This window comes from Nelumbo lutea, chromosome 4 (assembly GCF_056320005.1).
Source record: "Nelumbo lutea isolate HS-2025 chromosome 4, American lotus-T2T, whole genome shotgun sequence".
NCBI lineage: Eukaryota > Viridiplantae > Streptophyta > Magnoliopsida > Proteales > Nelumbonaceae > Nelumbo > Nelumbo lutea.
Window position 1 is genome coordinate 26717445 of NC_142687.1, and position 19764 is coordinate 26737208.

Here is a 19764-nt window from a genome sequence, read left to right on the forward strand (position 1 = left end):
GCAAGGTCGCACCAGGGCCAACCTGCCAGCTCGTGCCAGGGCCACGTTATGCTAGGGCCAGGCTACCAACTCGTGTCAGTGCCAGATCGCGCGAGGGCCATGCCACCAGACCATGCCTGTGCCAGGCTACGCATGGTGAAACACCATCAACTTAGCAAAGATAAATTGTTGCCAAAGTAGTCCCGAGTGTCATCTAGTTGTTCTGAGGTGCCATGTGTCATAATGTCATTTGAGGGCCAAATCCGTCTTCATCACCGACCATAACTTTTCCAAAAAAAATGATTATTTTTAGGCTTATGTAAGCTTATTTTAGGCTTTTTGATTTTTTACCAAAAGGGGTTTTACAACTTTCCGGATATCATGATACGTGCAACATCAAAAGCTACTGTCAGAAACCTCCCAAACGAGTCCTTAGACTTCACCAATCCATTCACATTGTAGGCACAAAGGTTAATTTATAGTTAGTTATATTCCAAGAACAATGCACCCATGCGAATTAATTCTGTATGCTCTAAATGGAAATTACTTTCAAGAGTTGATCTGCAGGGAGAACTGGTTCAAAAAGTGGGATTTGTTGGGCTCTGGTCTAAATCCGAGCTTTACGTGAGCGCCAATCACGGTATTATGGATTTGACATCGGACCAACTACAGGTATTGGATGAATCTCATGATTATACGACTTCGATGCAGCTGTCCCACCACCAGAAGCCAAATCCGGGTCCACCCCGAACAGGAGCAAGAATATTCCAATCGAGGGGTTTTCACTTTTCAGAATCCAAGTCTCACGTGATGCAAATCCCATGGAATCAAACTCCACGGCTGCTGCTATTCATTAATAAGTAATAACCAAGCAAAGCAACCGCGGATACACTACAGACGACACAGTACGCGGCTCTTAGAGGATGCTATGGGCTCGTTTCGCTCGAAACGCATTAATTTAAGTCTCGTGCGCCTCATACGTGGGGTTGGCACTTGGCGGGTGCGCAGTGCGCACATCAGGAAGATTCTCTTTCTTTGGAACCGTCGACCGATGATTCTTCCGCACTTTCTCTCTCCTCGCTCAGAGAGGTAGAGAGGATATTCGGAGAGAGAAACTCACATCTCGACAGACAGATATGGGTCTTCCTTCTCGTCGCTTCGATCTTATCTCCACTTTCTCTCTCCTCTCTCTTCTATCTTCTGACGTCAGTGCCAGCACACAGAGAGAGGCGAAGAGGGTAGGGAACCGCCTCCTCGAATATTCAACCTTTCTTTCCTAAATATCCCATCCCCCACCATCAATCAAAGATTCGCTGTGTACGCGACGCCCCGACCTCGACCCTCTTACGCCCTCCGATCTCTTCTTAAGCCTACCCCTGAGTTCTCATCTCTCTCTCTGATCGCTTCTGTGTTCTCCAAGATTATTCTTTCTCGGATTCCTGATACTACCTCGATCCCCGTCTTCGATCTTTCCAATTTTACGGACCTGCCGATGCTGTAAAACAAAGCCCTCCTTTTAATGACCTGTTGTTCTCTCTTCTTTTCCATCCCGTCAGATCTTCTCTCTTCTTCTAAGCTTCTTCGTCGAAACTGGTCCATTGGAGGACCAAGTCACCAACTAATTCGCCATGAGCATGGATAATTTCGCTGAGAAAATGCAGAGATGCCAGACTTACATGGAAGCCTTGGAGGAAGAGCGTCGCAAGATCCAGGTCTTCCAGCGCGAGCTACCGCTGTGTTTGGAGCTTGTTACTCAAGGTACTCTCTCGTAATCTCATACCCATCTCACCATACATTGCCCAGTTGTGGATTTGGGTTATCCTTGAGAGATTATCTGTTTAGTATTCTTGTTTTTTCATTTTTCTGAGGTGGGTTTTAATGCAATGATGTTTTTCTCTTCTGGGTTGTTGGTATTGTGGTCATTGGGACGTGCAGACATCAGCTTGCGACTGTTCTTGTTTTAGCTTTTCTGTGAGGTGGGTTCTTAATATAACGATGTTTTGTTTTCTGGGTTGTTTGTGTTGTAGCCATTGAGACATGCAGACAGCAGCTTGCGACCAGCACTGAGTATTTTCCCGGACCGATTGAATGTTCAGAACAGACATCAAGCGAAGGTCCTGTGTTGGAGGAATTCATTCCATTAAAACGGAGCTCCTCTTCTGAAGAGGAGGAAGAATTAAACAAGCCCAATAACAAAGACAGGAATGACAAAAAGGCGGACTGGTTGAAATCTGCCCAATTATGGAATCAAGCGCCAGATCCACCCCTCAAACAGGTTAAAGAAAACGATCTTTATGGAAAGCATCCATTTATTTATTTTTTTCCTGTTTGATCGATCAAACTAAAATCGGAAGGATTTGTAGGATCTGGGTCCGAAGCTATCAGTCGTGGAGACAAAGAAAAGTGGAGGCGCATTTCATCCGTTTGAGAGGGATACTATGCGGGTTACAAAACCCACAGCGACATCTGTAGTGGCGGCACCATCCACAGCCCAAGCAACTGCTACGACAAGCTCCACTGCCGAGACCATCACTGACGACAGCAGAAGAGACGGGAAAGAAGGACAGTCGCACAGGAAAGCCAGGCGGTGTTGGTCGCCGGAGCTACACCGGCGGTTCTTGAATGCCCTTCAAGAGCTCGGTGGTTCTCTTGGTGGGTAAATCAATTAAACAAACTATTATTTAACTTCCCGAGTAAATGTGAATTAACGACTAATATGTTGAATGTTTAATTTATCTGTCCTCAGCTGCAACGCCTAAGCAGATCAGGGAACTGATGAAGGTAGACGGGCTTACGAACGATGAAGTCAAAAGCCATTTACAGGTCTGTATCATTCATTATCTCTAAATTCTAGATTAAACACAAAGCATCTTCTAATTAACGTTTCTTATCAGAAGAAAAGCGTGGAGAATCGAACGTGTTTTGATACTCTCACTTCTAAGGGAAAGATACACATAGGATTCCTTCCAGTTGCTGTTTATTTATATTTCAGATTTATTTTATTAGGCAGTAGCAAGGTTAGTTGATAAGCCATTAATGGCTTAAAAATGGAAGAGAACTAAACAATTGAATCCAGTCGCTTATAGGGATTGGGAGGGAATTGGATCGAATCATTGGGATTATCCAATAGGTGGGTTTCGACCTAACCAGCCTTTGTGGGTCCTCGTATGGCACGGAGTTCTAACCCACTTGATCTTTGCCATGGATTTTCTCTCAATAGTAAAATGTCTATGATATAGGATTGCTTAACAGAGAATTAAAGCGCCATAATTTGTTTTTTTTTTTTTTGTTTTTTTTTGTTTTTTGCAAGCTAAACGAAATGCATTACTACTTTGGAAAGCGCCATTATTTGTTGATGCGGTCAATTTGGTTTCACAGAACACAAAAGATTCCTGGGAATATTTCAATAAATTACTATCTTTCCAAGTTATCACCCATTAATTATTGAAATTAGTTTTGATTATTTACCATTTACTGCAAAAGGGGAATATTGATTTTTTTTGGTACTGTTTGTTTCAGAAATATCGGTTGCATACAAGACGACCGAGTCCGGCGATTCACAGCAACGGCAACCAGCAACCGCCACAGTTTGTGGTGGTGGGAGGATTATGGGTTCCACCCCCTGATTATGCCGCAGTAACGGCAACGAAGAGGGAGGCAAATGGCGTTGCTGCTAATGGTATATATGCTCCGGTGGCTCCACAACCGGTGCCGGAATCGTGCTCTCAGCAGCAGAAGAAGCAAAAGCAGTCTCCACAGTCGTCGTTACAGTCAGAAGGGAGGAGCAGCGGGCAGAGGGATGATGACGCTCATTCCAATTCACCTTCTGCGTCTTCCTCTACACATACCACGGCTGCAGCTTCTCCTTCCTTGTAATGTTACATGGGTATTAGAATGAGGGTCTGAGTTGAGTTTTGTAACAGATGTTTTTGTTCTTGTAACGTGAAAAATAACAAACCAAAGAAGTTAAACGTGATCTCTGGTTTTTGTTTATAATTGTAACATTGAAACAAAATCTCAATATTTCCAAAGCCATGGCCTTTACCCTTCTTTAATTGGATAATTTTGGTATTTGGGGAATTGTTTCCCTAAACCTTTGAACTTGAATACCACAGTAAGGGGGTCGTTTCAATGCCATTTCAAGACACTGGCACATGTGTACAAAACACCTACAACAGAGATTTGGGCCCTGAAGTAATGTTTGTTTATGTTGGTTGTAACTGATTTTTGGTTCTCCTCGTTGGGGGAATTTGCTTCTTGTTCTGAATTCTGAAAAAGTAAAAAGCTCACGGGAAGAAAACAGCAATCTTACAGTTTCAAGCAGTATTTATTTGGGTAGATTGGTTTTGACTCGTTAATTGATACGAGTTTTGGTTAATGTTCTGATAAACGTTTTTTTCATCTTCTTTTTCCCCTCTCCTCTCTTCTGGTTGACTTTCTTTGATATTAATTCAATCATCGACACTGCTGAACATGCATGTGAGGTTGAAATAAAAGTTTTCATAAAATTGCAATCTCTGTCTACAAAATTAGAAGAAAAATAATAAAGAGGCAAGGATCTATGAAAGTTTCAAATTCAAGTGGCGTTTCAACAAATATGATATCAGGGTGAGGAAAATATTTGTTTACTCTTTCCGAGGAAAGAACGCCAATCGCTCATTGCCACCAAAGAAACCCACTTTCTAGTTAATAAGAAAGTGCAAGAATCCATCACCCAACTCTCCACTTCCCTCACCAACATCAAGAATCAGTAACAAAAATGTCAAAAAAGGAACCTTCAACCTTCTCAAAAGTAGTAAACACATTAACGGAGTATTTTCGACGATGCAATCGATGTCTAGGTTGGCGTAGATACAAGACTTCTTGCTCCACCAAGAACAATAAACTGAATCATCATGCTCAGAAGACCATAATTTAGTTTTTTTTTCTTATATTAGACATTGTTTCCTGTGCCGGTCCTGTCTGCCACCATCTGTGATTCTTTTGCTGCTTTCAAATAAACTTCGAGAATCCTAAGCACCCAAGTTATGGTGGAGCCAGTAGATTAGACGCCCCCTCCAACTGAACCAACCTACCCAGAAAAAAGAGAAACATATATAAAAGAAAACCAGGAAATGAGCAGAGTGGTCAATAGTCCAATCTTAAAGCTCAGACACAGACAGAGAGCGAAAGATGGAAAAGAAGTATTAAAATAGTACCGACTCAGCGACTCTGTTTGTTGTTAGTTTCTTTAAAAGATTCTCCAACTCAAACGATGGAATCGAAGATCTTCGTGCCCAGCCAAGAGTAATATTAACGTATCAAAGTTATGTCAACGATTAATATATAAAACCCTCCTCCACAAATAGAACCAAAAAAATTGTTCTTTGAATGTGATGTACATGGTCCTCTGTTCCGAATATTCCAGGGTATCAAGACTTGTCTCAGGATATTCTCCATTAATATAGCTTATCATCTAGGTAAAGCCACTCAAGGGAAATATTCTAGTGACCCACTCAAATCTTGCTTTCTTCAAGATCCCATCTCCTCTAAAAGTCTAAACCTGTAATTGCCGTCTAATCACATTAATTAATCGGGAAGGGTCATTGGGTTAACATCATATATGCCTTTTGAATTATGAAGCCACAGATTTCAGTGAAAACCCATTCAGCAGACTTGCCACACAGACAAAATTTCTCATCTAGTTGATTGATTGTCATTGTTCAGTAGATCCAACAGTGATGGTCATCTCCTCTGAAAGTCTAAACATGTAATTTCCGCCTAATCACATTAATTAATCGGGAAGTATACGAATCTTATGCCTTGGGATGGACTGAATCCTGGGCCATTTATTTTCTTACTCAACAGATTTCATTGAAAACCCATTTAGTAGATTTCGTTCCCACATAGACTTTTTCATCCAATTGGTTGATTCATGGATGTATCATCTGATCTATTTGCAGCTGTTTACATGGGGAAGGGGGAGAAGAAAGTTGTCATTTGTTCAGTAGATCTAACAGTTCCTGGTCATCTGATGCTCGGGACCCACACGCTGTGAATCAGTGGCCAATGGGAAATTGACTATGTATCTAATTCAAGTCATGAGATCATGTTCTTATTCTGTGTTCTCTGTACTCTTTTTTTTTGGTGAATATGTGTTCTTTGTAATTAGAAAATGGAAAAGAGAAAGACATGGGATATGGATGTGTAGACCCAGAAGCCAGGAGATACGCCTCATCAGTGATTTCGAAGGCCAAATGCCTCTTCCCCCTTTGATGGTATACTGAATTTGGATGACTTGATTGGCCTCACAAGCGTCAAAAAGTATGCGTTAGATATGTATAAATATATAAGAATTACCAGATTTTGATGCATGGATCATGCTTTCTTATAATCTTAGAATTGAATCATGGGGACCAGTGTGGGAGCTTTATCACTGCAGATTACTACTAGGGTTGTGTTTGCTATCATTGCTGTTTCTACTTGAAACGTTCTTGGTTGATAGAGCGCAGGTTGGCGTGAAATATGTATTGCCACGTCACTTCAATTACAAAAATCAAGAATACATTTGTGGGACTGGTCATTAATGTTTATAGTTGAAACGTCAATTTTTCAGATAGGAACAATAGTTAGTTTTTACAAATTTGTAATAAAAATAGTAATAGTACCGACAATCCAAATATAACTCGCTAGATATAGAATAAATCCAAACTAATAGTGCATGTAGCTCATACAAAATTATTAGGAGTTTGGGTTAACAATCCTCACAACTTCACACAGGACATAGAGCATCTTTTAATGATGATATATCATGGGGAGATGTTTCTAATGCATGGCGGGGATGTGCTGTGAGACGCTGTGGGGGACAATCTTATGAGGGGCTGATTTGGTCTCAACTACATTTCATGACTGTGTTGGAGATGTAGTACTCAATTGGGATAAATAATAATATAAGGCTTAATTTCCTTGCACAAGGTGCCAACTGCCTGGTTGTAGCAGAGGCTTGGGATTGAATCTCGTTTGCACCGGAATTGGATTTTGGAATCTGCATATCAGATCGGATTCAGATTTGACTCCATCCAGTTAAATTAAAATCCAAATTTGATTATATTATAATGTTTATTGATTTTAATATATAAAATTTATATAATTATATCTACAATTATTATATTACATGAATTAATATATAATAAATTCAGCATATTATATTTACATTAATTTATTATATATAAAAGTTGAAACGAAAAATAATTAACTTTTGTTTTGTGATTTTTGAAGATTAAAGTAAAATCGAATTAAATCTGACTCCGATCCAAGTCCACTCGCATTCAAATTTGAATACAAGGTCTTTAAATTTAATCGGATTCAAATTTTGTTGAATCCAATATGAATCTGATTCGATTGTGGCCCTATGAAAGGGCTACCCTGTTGTATAGCCCCACGGTGAAAAGAGATTTCCTTTACCGAGGTATTTCACTAAAAAAATTTTCCTACTTTTTTTTTTTTTTAAATATCCTTTATTTTTATAAGGGATGCAAGTCCTTGGGGCTCACATTTAGGAATCCCCTGCTAGAATATCTACGTGTGCTAAGATAGATTTTTTCAAAACATCATCCACTAAACCTAGGCTGTCAATAGGTCGGGTCTATCCAAATCGGTGGTTCGATGTATATATACACACACACTAGTAAAATTGTATATGCATTCTACGTGGTAATATCAAATAATGATGTTGATAATAGTAAGCCATCAAATGGCCTTACTAATTAAACTATTTATCCAGAAAAAATAGACTATGATTAAGACATTAATCCATTTTTATCTTTGTATTTTAACCATTTGTATCTTTACTAACAATACCTCTTATTTTTCAAACATATTTTTGTTTAATATGAAGAATATATAATATTGATGTATTTTCAAAATTTTCTATAAAATTTATAAAAAGTTCTATATTTTTATTTTCTATTATTTAATTTATAAGATAATAAAAGTTACTTATTTACCAAGAGAAAATGCAATTCCAATATATTGTTTAAACATTGGTTTTAATATTGTGGTCAAATCAATTATTTATATATATATATATCATTTATATATATGCTATTTATTATTTATTTATAAATATATTATTTATATTGCATTTTCATAAACTTCTTATATGATGAAAATAGTTGAAAAATACTTATATTTTTTTTTGTTTTTCTTTATTTCAACAATTATATTTTATTTTTCTTTTAATAATTTATTATTATTTTTAAATTAAATTGGATCATATCAGATTCGAATATCAAACATCTTGATCAAATTCAGATTGGAAGCAATATTTATAAGATCTGATAAGATTTTCGGATCAAATCGAAATTGAATATGCCCTAATTCAAATCCAATCATATCTGTTTGCATCCCTACCAAACCACTTGCCTACAATGACCTAACTAATTAAATCATTAAACCATTTGACATGGTTAGTAGGGTCATGTGTTATACATTAATTTTCTTTATTTTTTATCCAATTTCTATCATTATTGAAAATAATTCTCATTAATCATAATTTTTAGATGATTAATATATAATATTATAGAATGTGCCCAAAATTATCAACGAGTTTCTATATTTTATAGAATTTTATGCATTTTATTATTTAAAAATAACACCATGTGTTGGTCCATTTGACGTGGATAGTTGATCTACTAACCCACCACTTGGATAGAAAAACCAATTTTTCTTTTTCGATTGATTTTAATTCTTGTATTCCATTTTTATCATCAACAAAAGTAATTCTTATTTTTGCTTGTGGTAGTATCAAATGATGATGATGATAACAATCAACAACCAAATGGCCTTACTAGTTTAACCATTAACCTATTTAACCAAGAAAATGGACTATGATTAAAATATTAATTCATTTTTTCGTTGTATTTTAGACATTTCTATCTTTATTAACAATAATTCTCATTTTTTCAAACATATTTTTGTTTAATACGAAGAATATATAATATTAATGTATGTTCAGTTTTTTTTATAATATTTATAAACAAATATATATTTTTATTTTTTATTATTTAATTTATGAGATAATAAAAATTACTTATTTACCAAGAAGAAATGCAATTCCAATATATTGTTTGAACACTGGTTTTTAATATTGTGATCAAATCAATTATTTATATATAATATATGTGTTATTTATTATTTATTTATAATTATGTTATTTATATTTCATTTTTGTAAACTTTTTATATGATGGAAATAGTTGAAAAAATACTTATATTTTTTGTTTGTTTTTTTAACTATTATATATATTTTTGTTTCTTTTAATAATTTATTATTTAAAAAAATTTAAATTGAATCATATCATATTTGAATATCCGACATTTTGATCGGATTCGAATTCGAATCAATATTTATGAGATCTGGTCAAATCTTTGGATTAAATCAGATTTGAATATACCATGATTTAAATTTGATCTGATCTATTTGCATCCCTACCAATACTTGTCTACAATGACCTAGGTAATTAAATTATTGAAGCATTTGACATGGTTAGTTGGGTCTTGTGTTAGATATCAATGCTCTTTATTTTTTTATTCCATTTATATCGTTAATGAAATAATTCTCATTAATCACACTTTTTTATATGATGAATATATAGTATTATAGAATGTACCCAAAATTATCAATAAATTTCTACATTTTCTAGAATTATATGTATTTTATTATTTAACAATAACATCATGTGTTGATCCATTTGACACGGATAGTTTAACCGCTAATCCACCACTTGGATGGAAAAACCATTTTGCCTTTTTCGGTTCATTTTAAGTCATGTATTCCATTTTCATCATTGATAAAAGTAATTTTTATTTTCACATTTATTGTTGTTTAATATGATGAATATATAACAATTGAAATGTATCAAAATGCTTTATACAAAGCATATATTTTTCTTTGAGTTTATATCGGAATGTTTGTATGTATGTATGTATGTATACTTAATATTCGTTACTTAGTTATGACATCATAGATTGACCCATTTGACTCGGAATGTTAGATCATTGAATTACCTACAATCTAGATATGGAAATAGTTTCATTTTCAAACATGTTTTAAATTTTGCATTTCATTTATATCTTTGATAAAATAATTATTGTTTATCATATTTATTTTTGTTTATATTATTAGTATATAATATTATAGATGTGCCTAAAATTGTTTCATATTTTTTTTTGTAGTATTCTATTTAAAAAAAAATTATTTTTAATTATACATCATGGGTTAACCTATTTGACCTGAAAGGTTGAACCACTAACTCACCCCTTAGATAAGAAGATGGTTTAATTTTCCATCGGTTTTAAGTTGTATATTTGACATCCGTCATTAATAAAATTATGTCTATTTTATCATACTTATTTTTTAATATGACAGATATATAATAATAGAAATGTGTCCATTTTTTCTATATTTTTTATATTTATAAATTTATATTATTTATTTATGACATCTTGAAATTATCCATTTGACCCAAATGGTTAAAGTACTTTCCCACCACCTAGATGAAAAAAATGATTTCATTTCCAGCTTTATTTTAAAAATATAAATTTTCATTCTATTAATAATTATTGTGTATGGATTTATTAGTGGAATTTAATGATGATAAACAAAAGTATTTTTATATTTTTAAATTTGTATTATTTATTTATAACATCATGAAATTATCTGTTTGACCCAAATGGTTGAACTATTTACCCACCACTTAGATGAAAAATATGATTTCATTTCTATGTTTATTTTAAAAATTTAAAATTTCATTCTATTAATACTTATTGTGTATGGATTTATTAGCGAAATTTAATGATGATGCGCAAAAGAATAAATGTTGAATTCAATGAGAGAGAATGTGATTTATTTAACGACTTAAATGTGAGATTTAATGAGAGGTAATTAAATGGACTTAATGGTATTCTTTTAATTAAATTTTCTACCATTTCAATGGAGATGAAATAAATTCAAAAGGAGGGATATTTTAGTAAAAAAATTCCAAAAGCCAATACCTCCTCTTCACACTTTTATAAATTGTATATATATATCAAGTCAATTGGGTGAGACCCAATTATTTGGAGAACCAATCAATTCAGTTATGGGTCTAAAATTACAAACCCTATTGGATCTAATTAGATTCCTGATCTTTAGTGCTTGTCAGACCGGTTCCAGTTCTACATGAACCCTACTCAGACCCGACCCGTTGACAGCCTTTACCAAACCTATATGTAAATTGTAAAATACGAACATAAATCAAAGGGTGGGAACAGGTTTTATTCCCATTTGAGAGTAGGATTTAGGCCCTTTTCATTCGGGTACCACCCACCAGGTTTATAGAACACAGGAATCGAAAGAAATACTTTTTCTTGAAAAGAGGTGAAGTCATAAAAAACAGTGAATCTACACTCTCGACCATTTTCAAGGGTCAGTTGTTTTTTCCCTTTTGGGTAAAAGAAATTAAAAATGAATTCATTAAGACAGCAACTTTCTTTTGCTAGCCATTAGGGCAAATTCATTCATTAAGGCTGTGCTTGATTTAAAGGAAAAAGTAGGAAAAGGAAAAAAAAATGTAGAAAAATCTTTACAAATCTTATATGAATTTTCCTACTTTTTCCTTCCTTTCCCTACCTTTTCCTTCAAATCGAACATAGCCTAAGACAACTGATTACAAGTCCTTTAAGAAAGTTAAATTGGGTGGTTGAATTTCATGATCAATCGAGCATTCTGTATTTCGCGTTTTGCAAATAACTATTTAGAAGGAAATGGTTCAATGTTTTTAACAAATTGCAGAAACATAAGTGCCATTTAGTTGCATATAAAATGAAAGAAAATAAATGATTTACTGATATTTCTTAACTATCCACGTTTAAGTGAAAGTAAAACCCCACCGAAGAAGGGTTATAATTCATTTTCCCGACTTCTCGAGTATTAATTTTGAAAAAAATAAACACTTGATTTGATAGAAAATAAGAAAGAACAGAAACTAGCTTGAGGGAAAGTTTTGAAGGAACTTCACAAAATATGTGAAGTACTTTCCGTCTCTCTTATAAAACCAATCGTAGCTTCATTTTACATGCATCCAAACTGCCATAATAAAATTCTACAGGGATTCAAAAAGACAAATTGCCGAGTACCTTGAATGCTGGGTTCTCTATGTGAATGTGATTACTTTCTTTTTCCACTCCTGGATTCTTTTTGTTTAAAATTATTTTTCTGACCCATTAGCCTGTTCAAAGCTCAAAGTCCCAAGAAATCATCTAGATTCCTGAAGGGCTGTAAACATATTTTGACTAAGTATAGATGCAAAATCGCAGTCAAAATCGGGCTACGAGTCTAGAACTTAAATTTTTTTTTCTTCTTTTTTGTTCTCTCTCTCTTCTTAAGTTTCCCGTCTGCAAAAGAAAATAAGGGAATTAGCTTGAAAGCCAGGTCGTCACCCATACTGCCGAAAGCACCCGTTCACATGGCTAATTCAGGGTTCTATGAAAGTGGCCGCCTCGATTGACCATGAAAGCGAGGAAGGGAAAAGAAAAAGCCTATGAAATCTTCAGTGGATTTCCATTGTCAAGGTGTGATCAGACTGGAATCAGAATCACATCGGAACAGTCGAACAGCTGAACCGGTGACCCAGTGAGCTTTCTAGTTTCTAGGTCCCGGTTTTCTTAATTGCTTAATGGGCTGAACGAATGAACCGCCAGTTAAACCTGTAAAGCTGTTATCCAGTAAGCCTTCTGGCGTTACGTCTTTGTCCTGTTCCAATGACATTGTTATCGAAAGAGAGAGAGAGAGAGAGAGAGAGAGAGAGAGGAAAGCAAATCTTGTGAGTTAGCTAGGTGTTTCCATCACTTATCAAGAAACATCCTTCTTTTTATTCCTTTCCAGTACTTCAAAAGAATGCAATGAAAAAGCAAGATATACAGATTTAGATGAAAATAACTGAACGTGCACGGATTTCTAGAAACTGTAGTTTCTTTTCTAAATATCATATAGAAAAAATATTCACCATGGTGCACTTTATAAGATTATGAAATGGTATTGGTTCTAATGCCTATCTGTGCATCGGGCAACTCTTCCGAGTTTTGACAAAAGCTCCTGCATATCAGTCTATAACTTTGCCATTTAGGTTTCATTTGATAAGAGTAAAAATATAAATATGTACAATATAAATACATATAAGATTTTGCATTCTACATATTTGTATTTATACTCCTTCAGTCCTTCTAAACTGAGCCTTAATTGTAATCCTGTAGGAAGAAATTAAGGTAAACAACAATGCTTAATTGAGAGGAAAGAAAACTGTATCTGTATGAATATTCTCACAAGCAATAGTGTCCAACCATAGAATTATACGCACCCTACTCACACTTATGGTTGAATGATTTATTGCAAGTAAATTCAGTGACCCACTACATCATTGTAGATATGACTAATTATAAAGCTGTTATGCGGATGATTGCTCTCAGGAGATCGATTAACTTCCGACTCCGAATAGGGGGTGTAATCCAGTCGAATGGAGGAGAGTATTAAACTGCTTGAGCTTAAGCTCGACCCATAAACACGATTTGAGCTGGATTGAGTTTCATGTATTTGATTAGAACTTGACTTCAGTTGGTTGCTACTTGTGTACTACTCAAGCTGATTATAAATAAATTAATAATATATATTATAGAGAGACTGGGCCAAATGGGTCCTAGATCATTATTATCTTATTGGTTAGTTCTTTTTTGTTATTTATTTTTAATGGGCCTTTAATTCTTTTTATATTTTTTAAGTATGCTGATGAAGTGGATGCGCACTTAAGGGTAAACTTGTAATTTAAATAATCTTAATAAGATTAATAAAAGATTAAAGAGAAGAAAAAGGAAATTATCAAACTCCTTCTTTCTCTCTTTTTCTCCATTCTTCCTTCTTCTACTATAATTTGAAATATTTTTACTGTTTTTTATTATTTTGGATCACATCTAATATATTAAAAATGTATAAATAAATTATTATTATTATTATAAATACTATAAATCAAAATATATTATGAAAATCAATTATAAATGTATTTTATTACGAGCCTTTTCAGTCTCGTGAGCCATTCAAGCCAGACATTGCAAAGTTCAAACTCAGTTCAATCAACTACTTGACCCGGACTCGAGTATTATGAGCCAACACCCTAACTGCAAGAGCCATAAGTTATCACAAATAAGAAATAGTAAAACATGTTGCAAGAAAAATTCATGCTTAGAAGTATACATGATTGTGCTGCCAAATTGTGACTCATAAGATAAGCAATTTCCAATTTCTTATTTCTTTTGTAGGTATGTCACTTGTCACATGCCCATTAGTGGGACCGACCATATAATTGGGGTGATGTTAACTGGGTTGTTAATTGTAACTAAATGAAGAGTAGTCGTATGTGTGAAGTGAGAACAAGTCTTCTAGGGAATATGGTTATAATCGTTTATTGTGTCATGGGCTGGGTAGAACATAGTGGGTCACAAGAACTGAGTAGTGTGGGTCCATGTGGTATGTGGGTCAGTTACGTCTTCGCAAGATGTTGTTAGTTAAATTGAGGTTGGGATAAGGTCTAAATTGTTACTAAATTGAGGTTGGTCATTTGTGTGTTGGTTAACACAATAAATAATCATTCAGTCGATTGGGCGGGTTGGGTCATGGGTTGTCCAACACTAACAGGTACCCATTTATTTACGGGTTGGGTTCCCTCTCCCCTTTTTGCCTTTCTAGCTTGTCCGCTCTCCCTTTTCCACGTAGTCCCTGTCCATTTGGCCTCTACAAGACTACAACAAAATCTTTAAAAACTCCTCGTACGCAGTACAATCTCTCCGTTCCTTGATGGCATCTTGATGAATGACGCTAACATGGCTAACAAATCTTCAGAGTTGATTTCAATGCTCTCCTCAACATGTCTACTGATAAACTTGTGAATCTCATTTGTGCCAGGGCTTGCAGAAGGTAATGAACTAACACTAGACTACCGTCTGAATTAACTTTCTTCGGTTCTTTTTTTCATCTATTGTTGTTTCACTTGGTAGGTTCCAAGGAGGTCTGAAGAAGAAGGCAGGAAGCCAATGGTTTTGATCAAGAAACTGCTTCCATCTATGAACTTTGTGAAGTCTAACATTGGCATAACAACTGGGTTTTAGTCAAAAGGCAAGTGATTGAGAAAAAGATGGTTAATTCATGATCGCCTACTTCTGCCAACCTAGTCCTTTCTTTATAAAGCAGAATATGGGGAAAAATAGTTTGAGGACTTGGAAGGTTATAAAACTCAGTCAAGCCTTAAGTCAGTCAGTCAATCCAATTTGAAATTCGGCTAAGCTTTTTCCAATATGGCCAAGTGACAACAAAAGTTATTAAAAAAATAAAACTATGATTTTTATGTGCAAAGGATGCAATAAATATAGAAAAAAAAAAAAGTTCAGGTAAAATGACCATGTTGGTTTGCTTCTTTTCCAGAAATTCCCCGTTGTTAGCACAATGAGGTTTACAGTAAGAGTGAATGGACCTTTCTGAGAAAATGGTGAGATACCTGGAATATAATAGCATGACGAGATATTGTACAAGAGTCTAAGTGCAAGAGCGCCAAAATATTGGTCCTAAAGGGATACCTAGGAAATATCTGATATTCATAAAGCACATAGCAAGGCAGGAATAGCCGAATAAGTAGTATGCAGCACTTGCAATTTGGCAAACTATAAGGACTTCATCCATTCCCTAGATGCTGCCAAGGAGGACCCAGAACAAATCTTCTGATACTCTCTACTGTAATTTTAAGAATCTTTTCCCTTCAACCTTGGAGCCTTCACTGGTTACTATTCTAGTAATTCCCATTTCAAGTCAATAAGTTAAAGACTTGAAAAGGGGTTGGAAGATGTTTGCAAGTATACTAGGGAATCCTACAAATGGTCCAATAGGTCAGTTTGGTCATTCTTTTAAACATCCAAGAGGATCATATGTTTGAACAGTTTAAGTCTCTTTTCTCTGACCGCCTAGGAAAAGGGGCAAGATTTTATGGAGATAAATGGACAATTCTGGAAGAAAGAAATGCAAGTATTGAAAGACAAAAGTTAGACTAAGGACGTACTAATTAATACTATTATGGTGGAACACTGGGAAAAATCAATGCATGTCTTTGACTAATTCTCAACCAATGACATCATAAGATGGGCAAGCCATTGCTCATACATCTTTAAATACATAACTAAGAAAGACAACTTGGCAACCACCAGCACAGAATCTGATCAAGATGAATTTTGATGGCTGTAGTTTGGGTAACCCTGGAAATTCAGAAATTGGAGGAGTGTTTATGGATTGCAATGGAGATATAAAGGCATTATTATGGTTTAAAACTGGCCAAGTCTCTTCAATATAACGATTTAGTGGTGGAGGGTGATTCTAAAATGGTGGTGGGATGACTTAAAGATAACATGTGGGGAACCTGGGAGTACGGGTGTTTGCTAAGGGAAGCAAGAAATTTAGCCAATTAGTTGAATGCTACCTTTTCTTGGACCTACAGGGCTGCCAATAGCGTGGTAGATGCTTTAGAAAGGCAGAGGGTAAATAGGGATCATTTATATTGGGGAGTGACTCAAGAGGGAAATGCTTTGTTAATAATAAAAAACCAGAGGGTGTAGGTAGCAGTTGACAGCTTACATGGTGACATAACCCACTTCTATTTTGAAGCTGCAAATGAAACAAGCATATATACCAGGAGCTCAGAACTTGGAAGAAAATTTGGAAATTTCGTGGACACAGTTTGGAAGAAAATCTGGCTTCCTCAGTCTAAAAGAGTGCCCAAAATATGTGTAATCAGCTTACATTTTCCCTTTTAACCCTAAGTAAGACTTGCCATAGTGCACAAGAGCAACAAAAGTTCCAACATTGACCATGAAGGATATATCATCTTGATTGACAAGTTACACATGAATTTCTTAATCTGAGATTCATTGGGATGATGAAACTTTGTTTATTTGAAGTGTGCTGTCAAAGCATGGCAGGAAATCAGTTCTAAATCTTTTTTTTTTTTAATGGATAATGAGTTCTAAATCATTTTGACAATGACTATTGCTAGCAATGCTAGTCTTCATGATTATATTTGTGCAATTATTGGCTATGGGAATGTTTTTAAATATACTTATGGTCCTAACCGATGCAGTTAAGGCCGCATATTGGTTGCAGATTACTTTTGGAGTTGCTAGTTATAATGATTGTGTTCATGCAATTGCTAAAAGGGGAAGTTGTGCACTAGCTACTTACTTCTACTTGCTTTCATAATACGGAGATTCAAGTACGTTGAGGAAATTCCTAATATAGGGTAGGTAAACCTTAATTTGGAATGATCCTTTACCAAGAACTCTGCCATGTTAGTGATCTAGGCTTGTGATATTGTTCTATGAAGACATTGGAAATCCAATGTTTTTTCAATGACTCTGTAAACAGATACTTCTATGAATATCAGCAAGCAAATATTCATCTATTGGAAGTCACTGGATCCTTTTCATGCTATACAATCTCGGAAGAGGATAAGAAAGCCAAAGAAATGTTCATCTGTTGGCAGGTAATTGGATCACTACTCACTCTTTAGTTAATTTTCCTTCAATCAGGGTGTTTAACTGTTTAATGAAGGTTCTATTGCACATAACGATATGCATGGAATATGAGCCTTCATATTGTCATCTTCAGGTAAGATGTTTATCAGCTGCTTCTTAAGAGAAGGTCAGTACACACAAGCTATATGGATTACAATGTACATTTAATGAATCATATACTTAATGATGCCGATTAAACATTAACATTAAATGTTGATTCTATTTAATTTTTGTTGGTTTAGAATTAGTAAAATCCCATTTAGAGTCATATTAGTAGATATAAGAATCTTTATTTGTTTCCTAGTTTATTTTTTAATTAGCAAATGGTTAGAAATTAGTGCATGCGTGGAAGTAAATGGTCTTTATAGGATAAGTAATTTTCTTTTCTTTTCATATTTGAAGTCCTACCACAACCAGGAATTTTTAGGGGTTATTGGGTCTATCATGTATGATGCTAGGGATATTATTGGGGATAACATTTTTTATAACACCTATTTCCCTAAGTGGTGGTGCAAGACTCAAAGATGAACTCTCACTCCTGCCACGGTGAAAGGTTCAAAATGAGTTTGTGTGATGTGCTTATGCCTTTTCTATCGTCAACCTATATACCTCTTTGTCCTCTTGAAAATTTCTTTCTTTTTTTTGATATCTTTTGAAGGGCTACACAACGGGGGTAGCCCATTCCACAACCCATAAAGCCATAACCCCCCAACCCAGGTGCAGGAGACCTTACCAACCAGCTGGTTGGCACCTTGCGTCCTCTTGAAGATTTCTTCTAAGCTAAGGAACCTATTACGGGAAAAATGGGATCCAATGAGGGGGAGGTTCTGCAAAATTTGATTGTAAATCATACATTCAGAGGGGTCTTTGGTATTTACTTTGCCATATACATATCGGGGGATAGTTGTACTTGAATCAGAAAACATTAAGAAACCTAATGTGATTATATAAAAAACTAGCTTTGTGTGCTAGTGCTTTAATCCTTTTGAGAACAGTGAAATTTTGCAGGAGTTCATCCATGGACACAGGCATAATTTGCTGGACCATGTTAAGTCTTAGTCTTCTTCTCTGTTATTGCATTTCTTTCATGTTTTCTTGATTGTTGACACAACGCTTGTCAAAATTTTGCCTGCAAATAGCCTGATTTGTTTTTACTATATTTCTTCTTCTTAGATTACCAAGTGTTTAGACAGTAAAAGCAACTGAAGGTTTTATAAGTAACTCCTGGGGATTTCATTTGCATTTGAAAAAGTATATTGTCCTTTTCCCGTAAAAGAGGTGTGGTGCAAGCTAGTTCCCCCTAAGATCCAAGCTTTTTGTTGGGAAGTAGTGCATGGCAAAGTTAATGCTTGTGACTTGCTCCAAAATAGGTGACCTACTTGCTGCCCCCCCCAATATTTGCATCCTTTGCAAATCTAATGGCGAATTGAATCCCCACTTACTAATCTCCTGCTTGTTTGTGTCTTGCATTTGGATGCACTTTTTCTCTCTCTTTGGTTGTAGGTGGGATCCTCTAGTTGATATAGCTAATCTCTTCAGCTAAAGCTTTATAAATGTTTCTGAAAGAAGAGGGAAGGTGATGTGCAGAGGAACAAGAACTGCAATTCTTTGGTCAGTGTGGGAAGAGAGGAATAATAGACTGTCTAAGGAGCAAAGTAAAACCTTGAAAACCATAAAAGAAGGAATTAAGCCAAAGGCAATGCATTGGGGGGAGACCTTGCAGATATTCAATGACTTTAAGGTGGATAATTTCCTGAGAGGTTGGGTGGTGATGGCAGCTAGGGATGCAAAAGGATCGGATTGGATCTGATTTGATCCAACTAGTTTTCTTTAAAAATTAATAAATTATTAAAAGAAAAATTAAGTATACCAATTTAAATAAATATGAAAAAAATACAAATATTTTTTAATTATTTTTATCATATATATACATGTTTTTTATAAACAAATAAATAATATATTTATAAATAAATAAATAAATAACATATATATATATATGCATTATATATATTTATATTTATAAACATATAACACATCGGATCAGATCTTCTCAGATCGGTAGGGGGTCCGAATCTGATCCGATCCGAAGCTCCGATTAGGGGTGATCCAAATTTGACCAAATAGGATCGGGATCCGATTCATTTGCACCCCTAATGGCACCATCGCC

The 19764-nt window shown here is 35.1% G+C and overlaps 1 protein-coding gene across 1 annotated transcript; it reads left to right on the forward strand.

Moving 5' to 3' along the window:
• Positions 1–1041: 1041 nt before the first annotated feature.
• On the forward strand, positions 1042–3975 carry LOC148854752 (transcription factor HHO3-like). The gene is made up of 5 exons (XM_088982245.1): positions 1042–1737; positions 2007–2254; positions 2343–2631; positions 2726–2802; positions 3499–3975. Exons 1-5 carry the CDS (start codon positions 1608–1610, stop codon positions 3853–3855), a joined length of 1101 nt encoding a protein of 366 aa, XP_088838371.1. The 5' UTR covers positions 1042–1607; the 3' UTR covers positions 3856–3975.
• Positions 3976–19764: the final 15789 nt, after the last annotated feature.

Bases quoted from the DNA above. Each gene is read 5' to 3' on its own strand.
- LOC148854752 (XM_088982245.1), top strand. From the start codon at position 1,608: ATGAGCATGGATAATTTCGCTGAGAAAATGCAGAGATGCCAGACTTAC. The intron at 1,738-2,006 runs GTACTCTCTCGT...TTTGTGTTGTAG, and splicing joins TTTGGAGCTTGTTACTCAAG to CCATTGAGACATGCAGACAG. The intron at 2,803-3,498 runs GTCTGTATCATT...TGTTTGTTTCAG, and splicing joins AAGTCAAAAGCCATTTACAG to AAATATCGGTTGCATACAAG.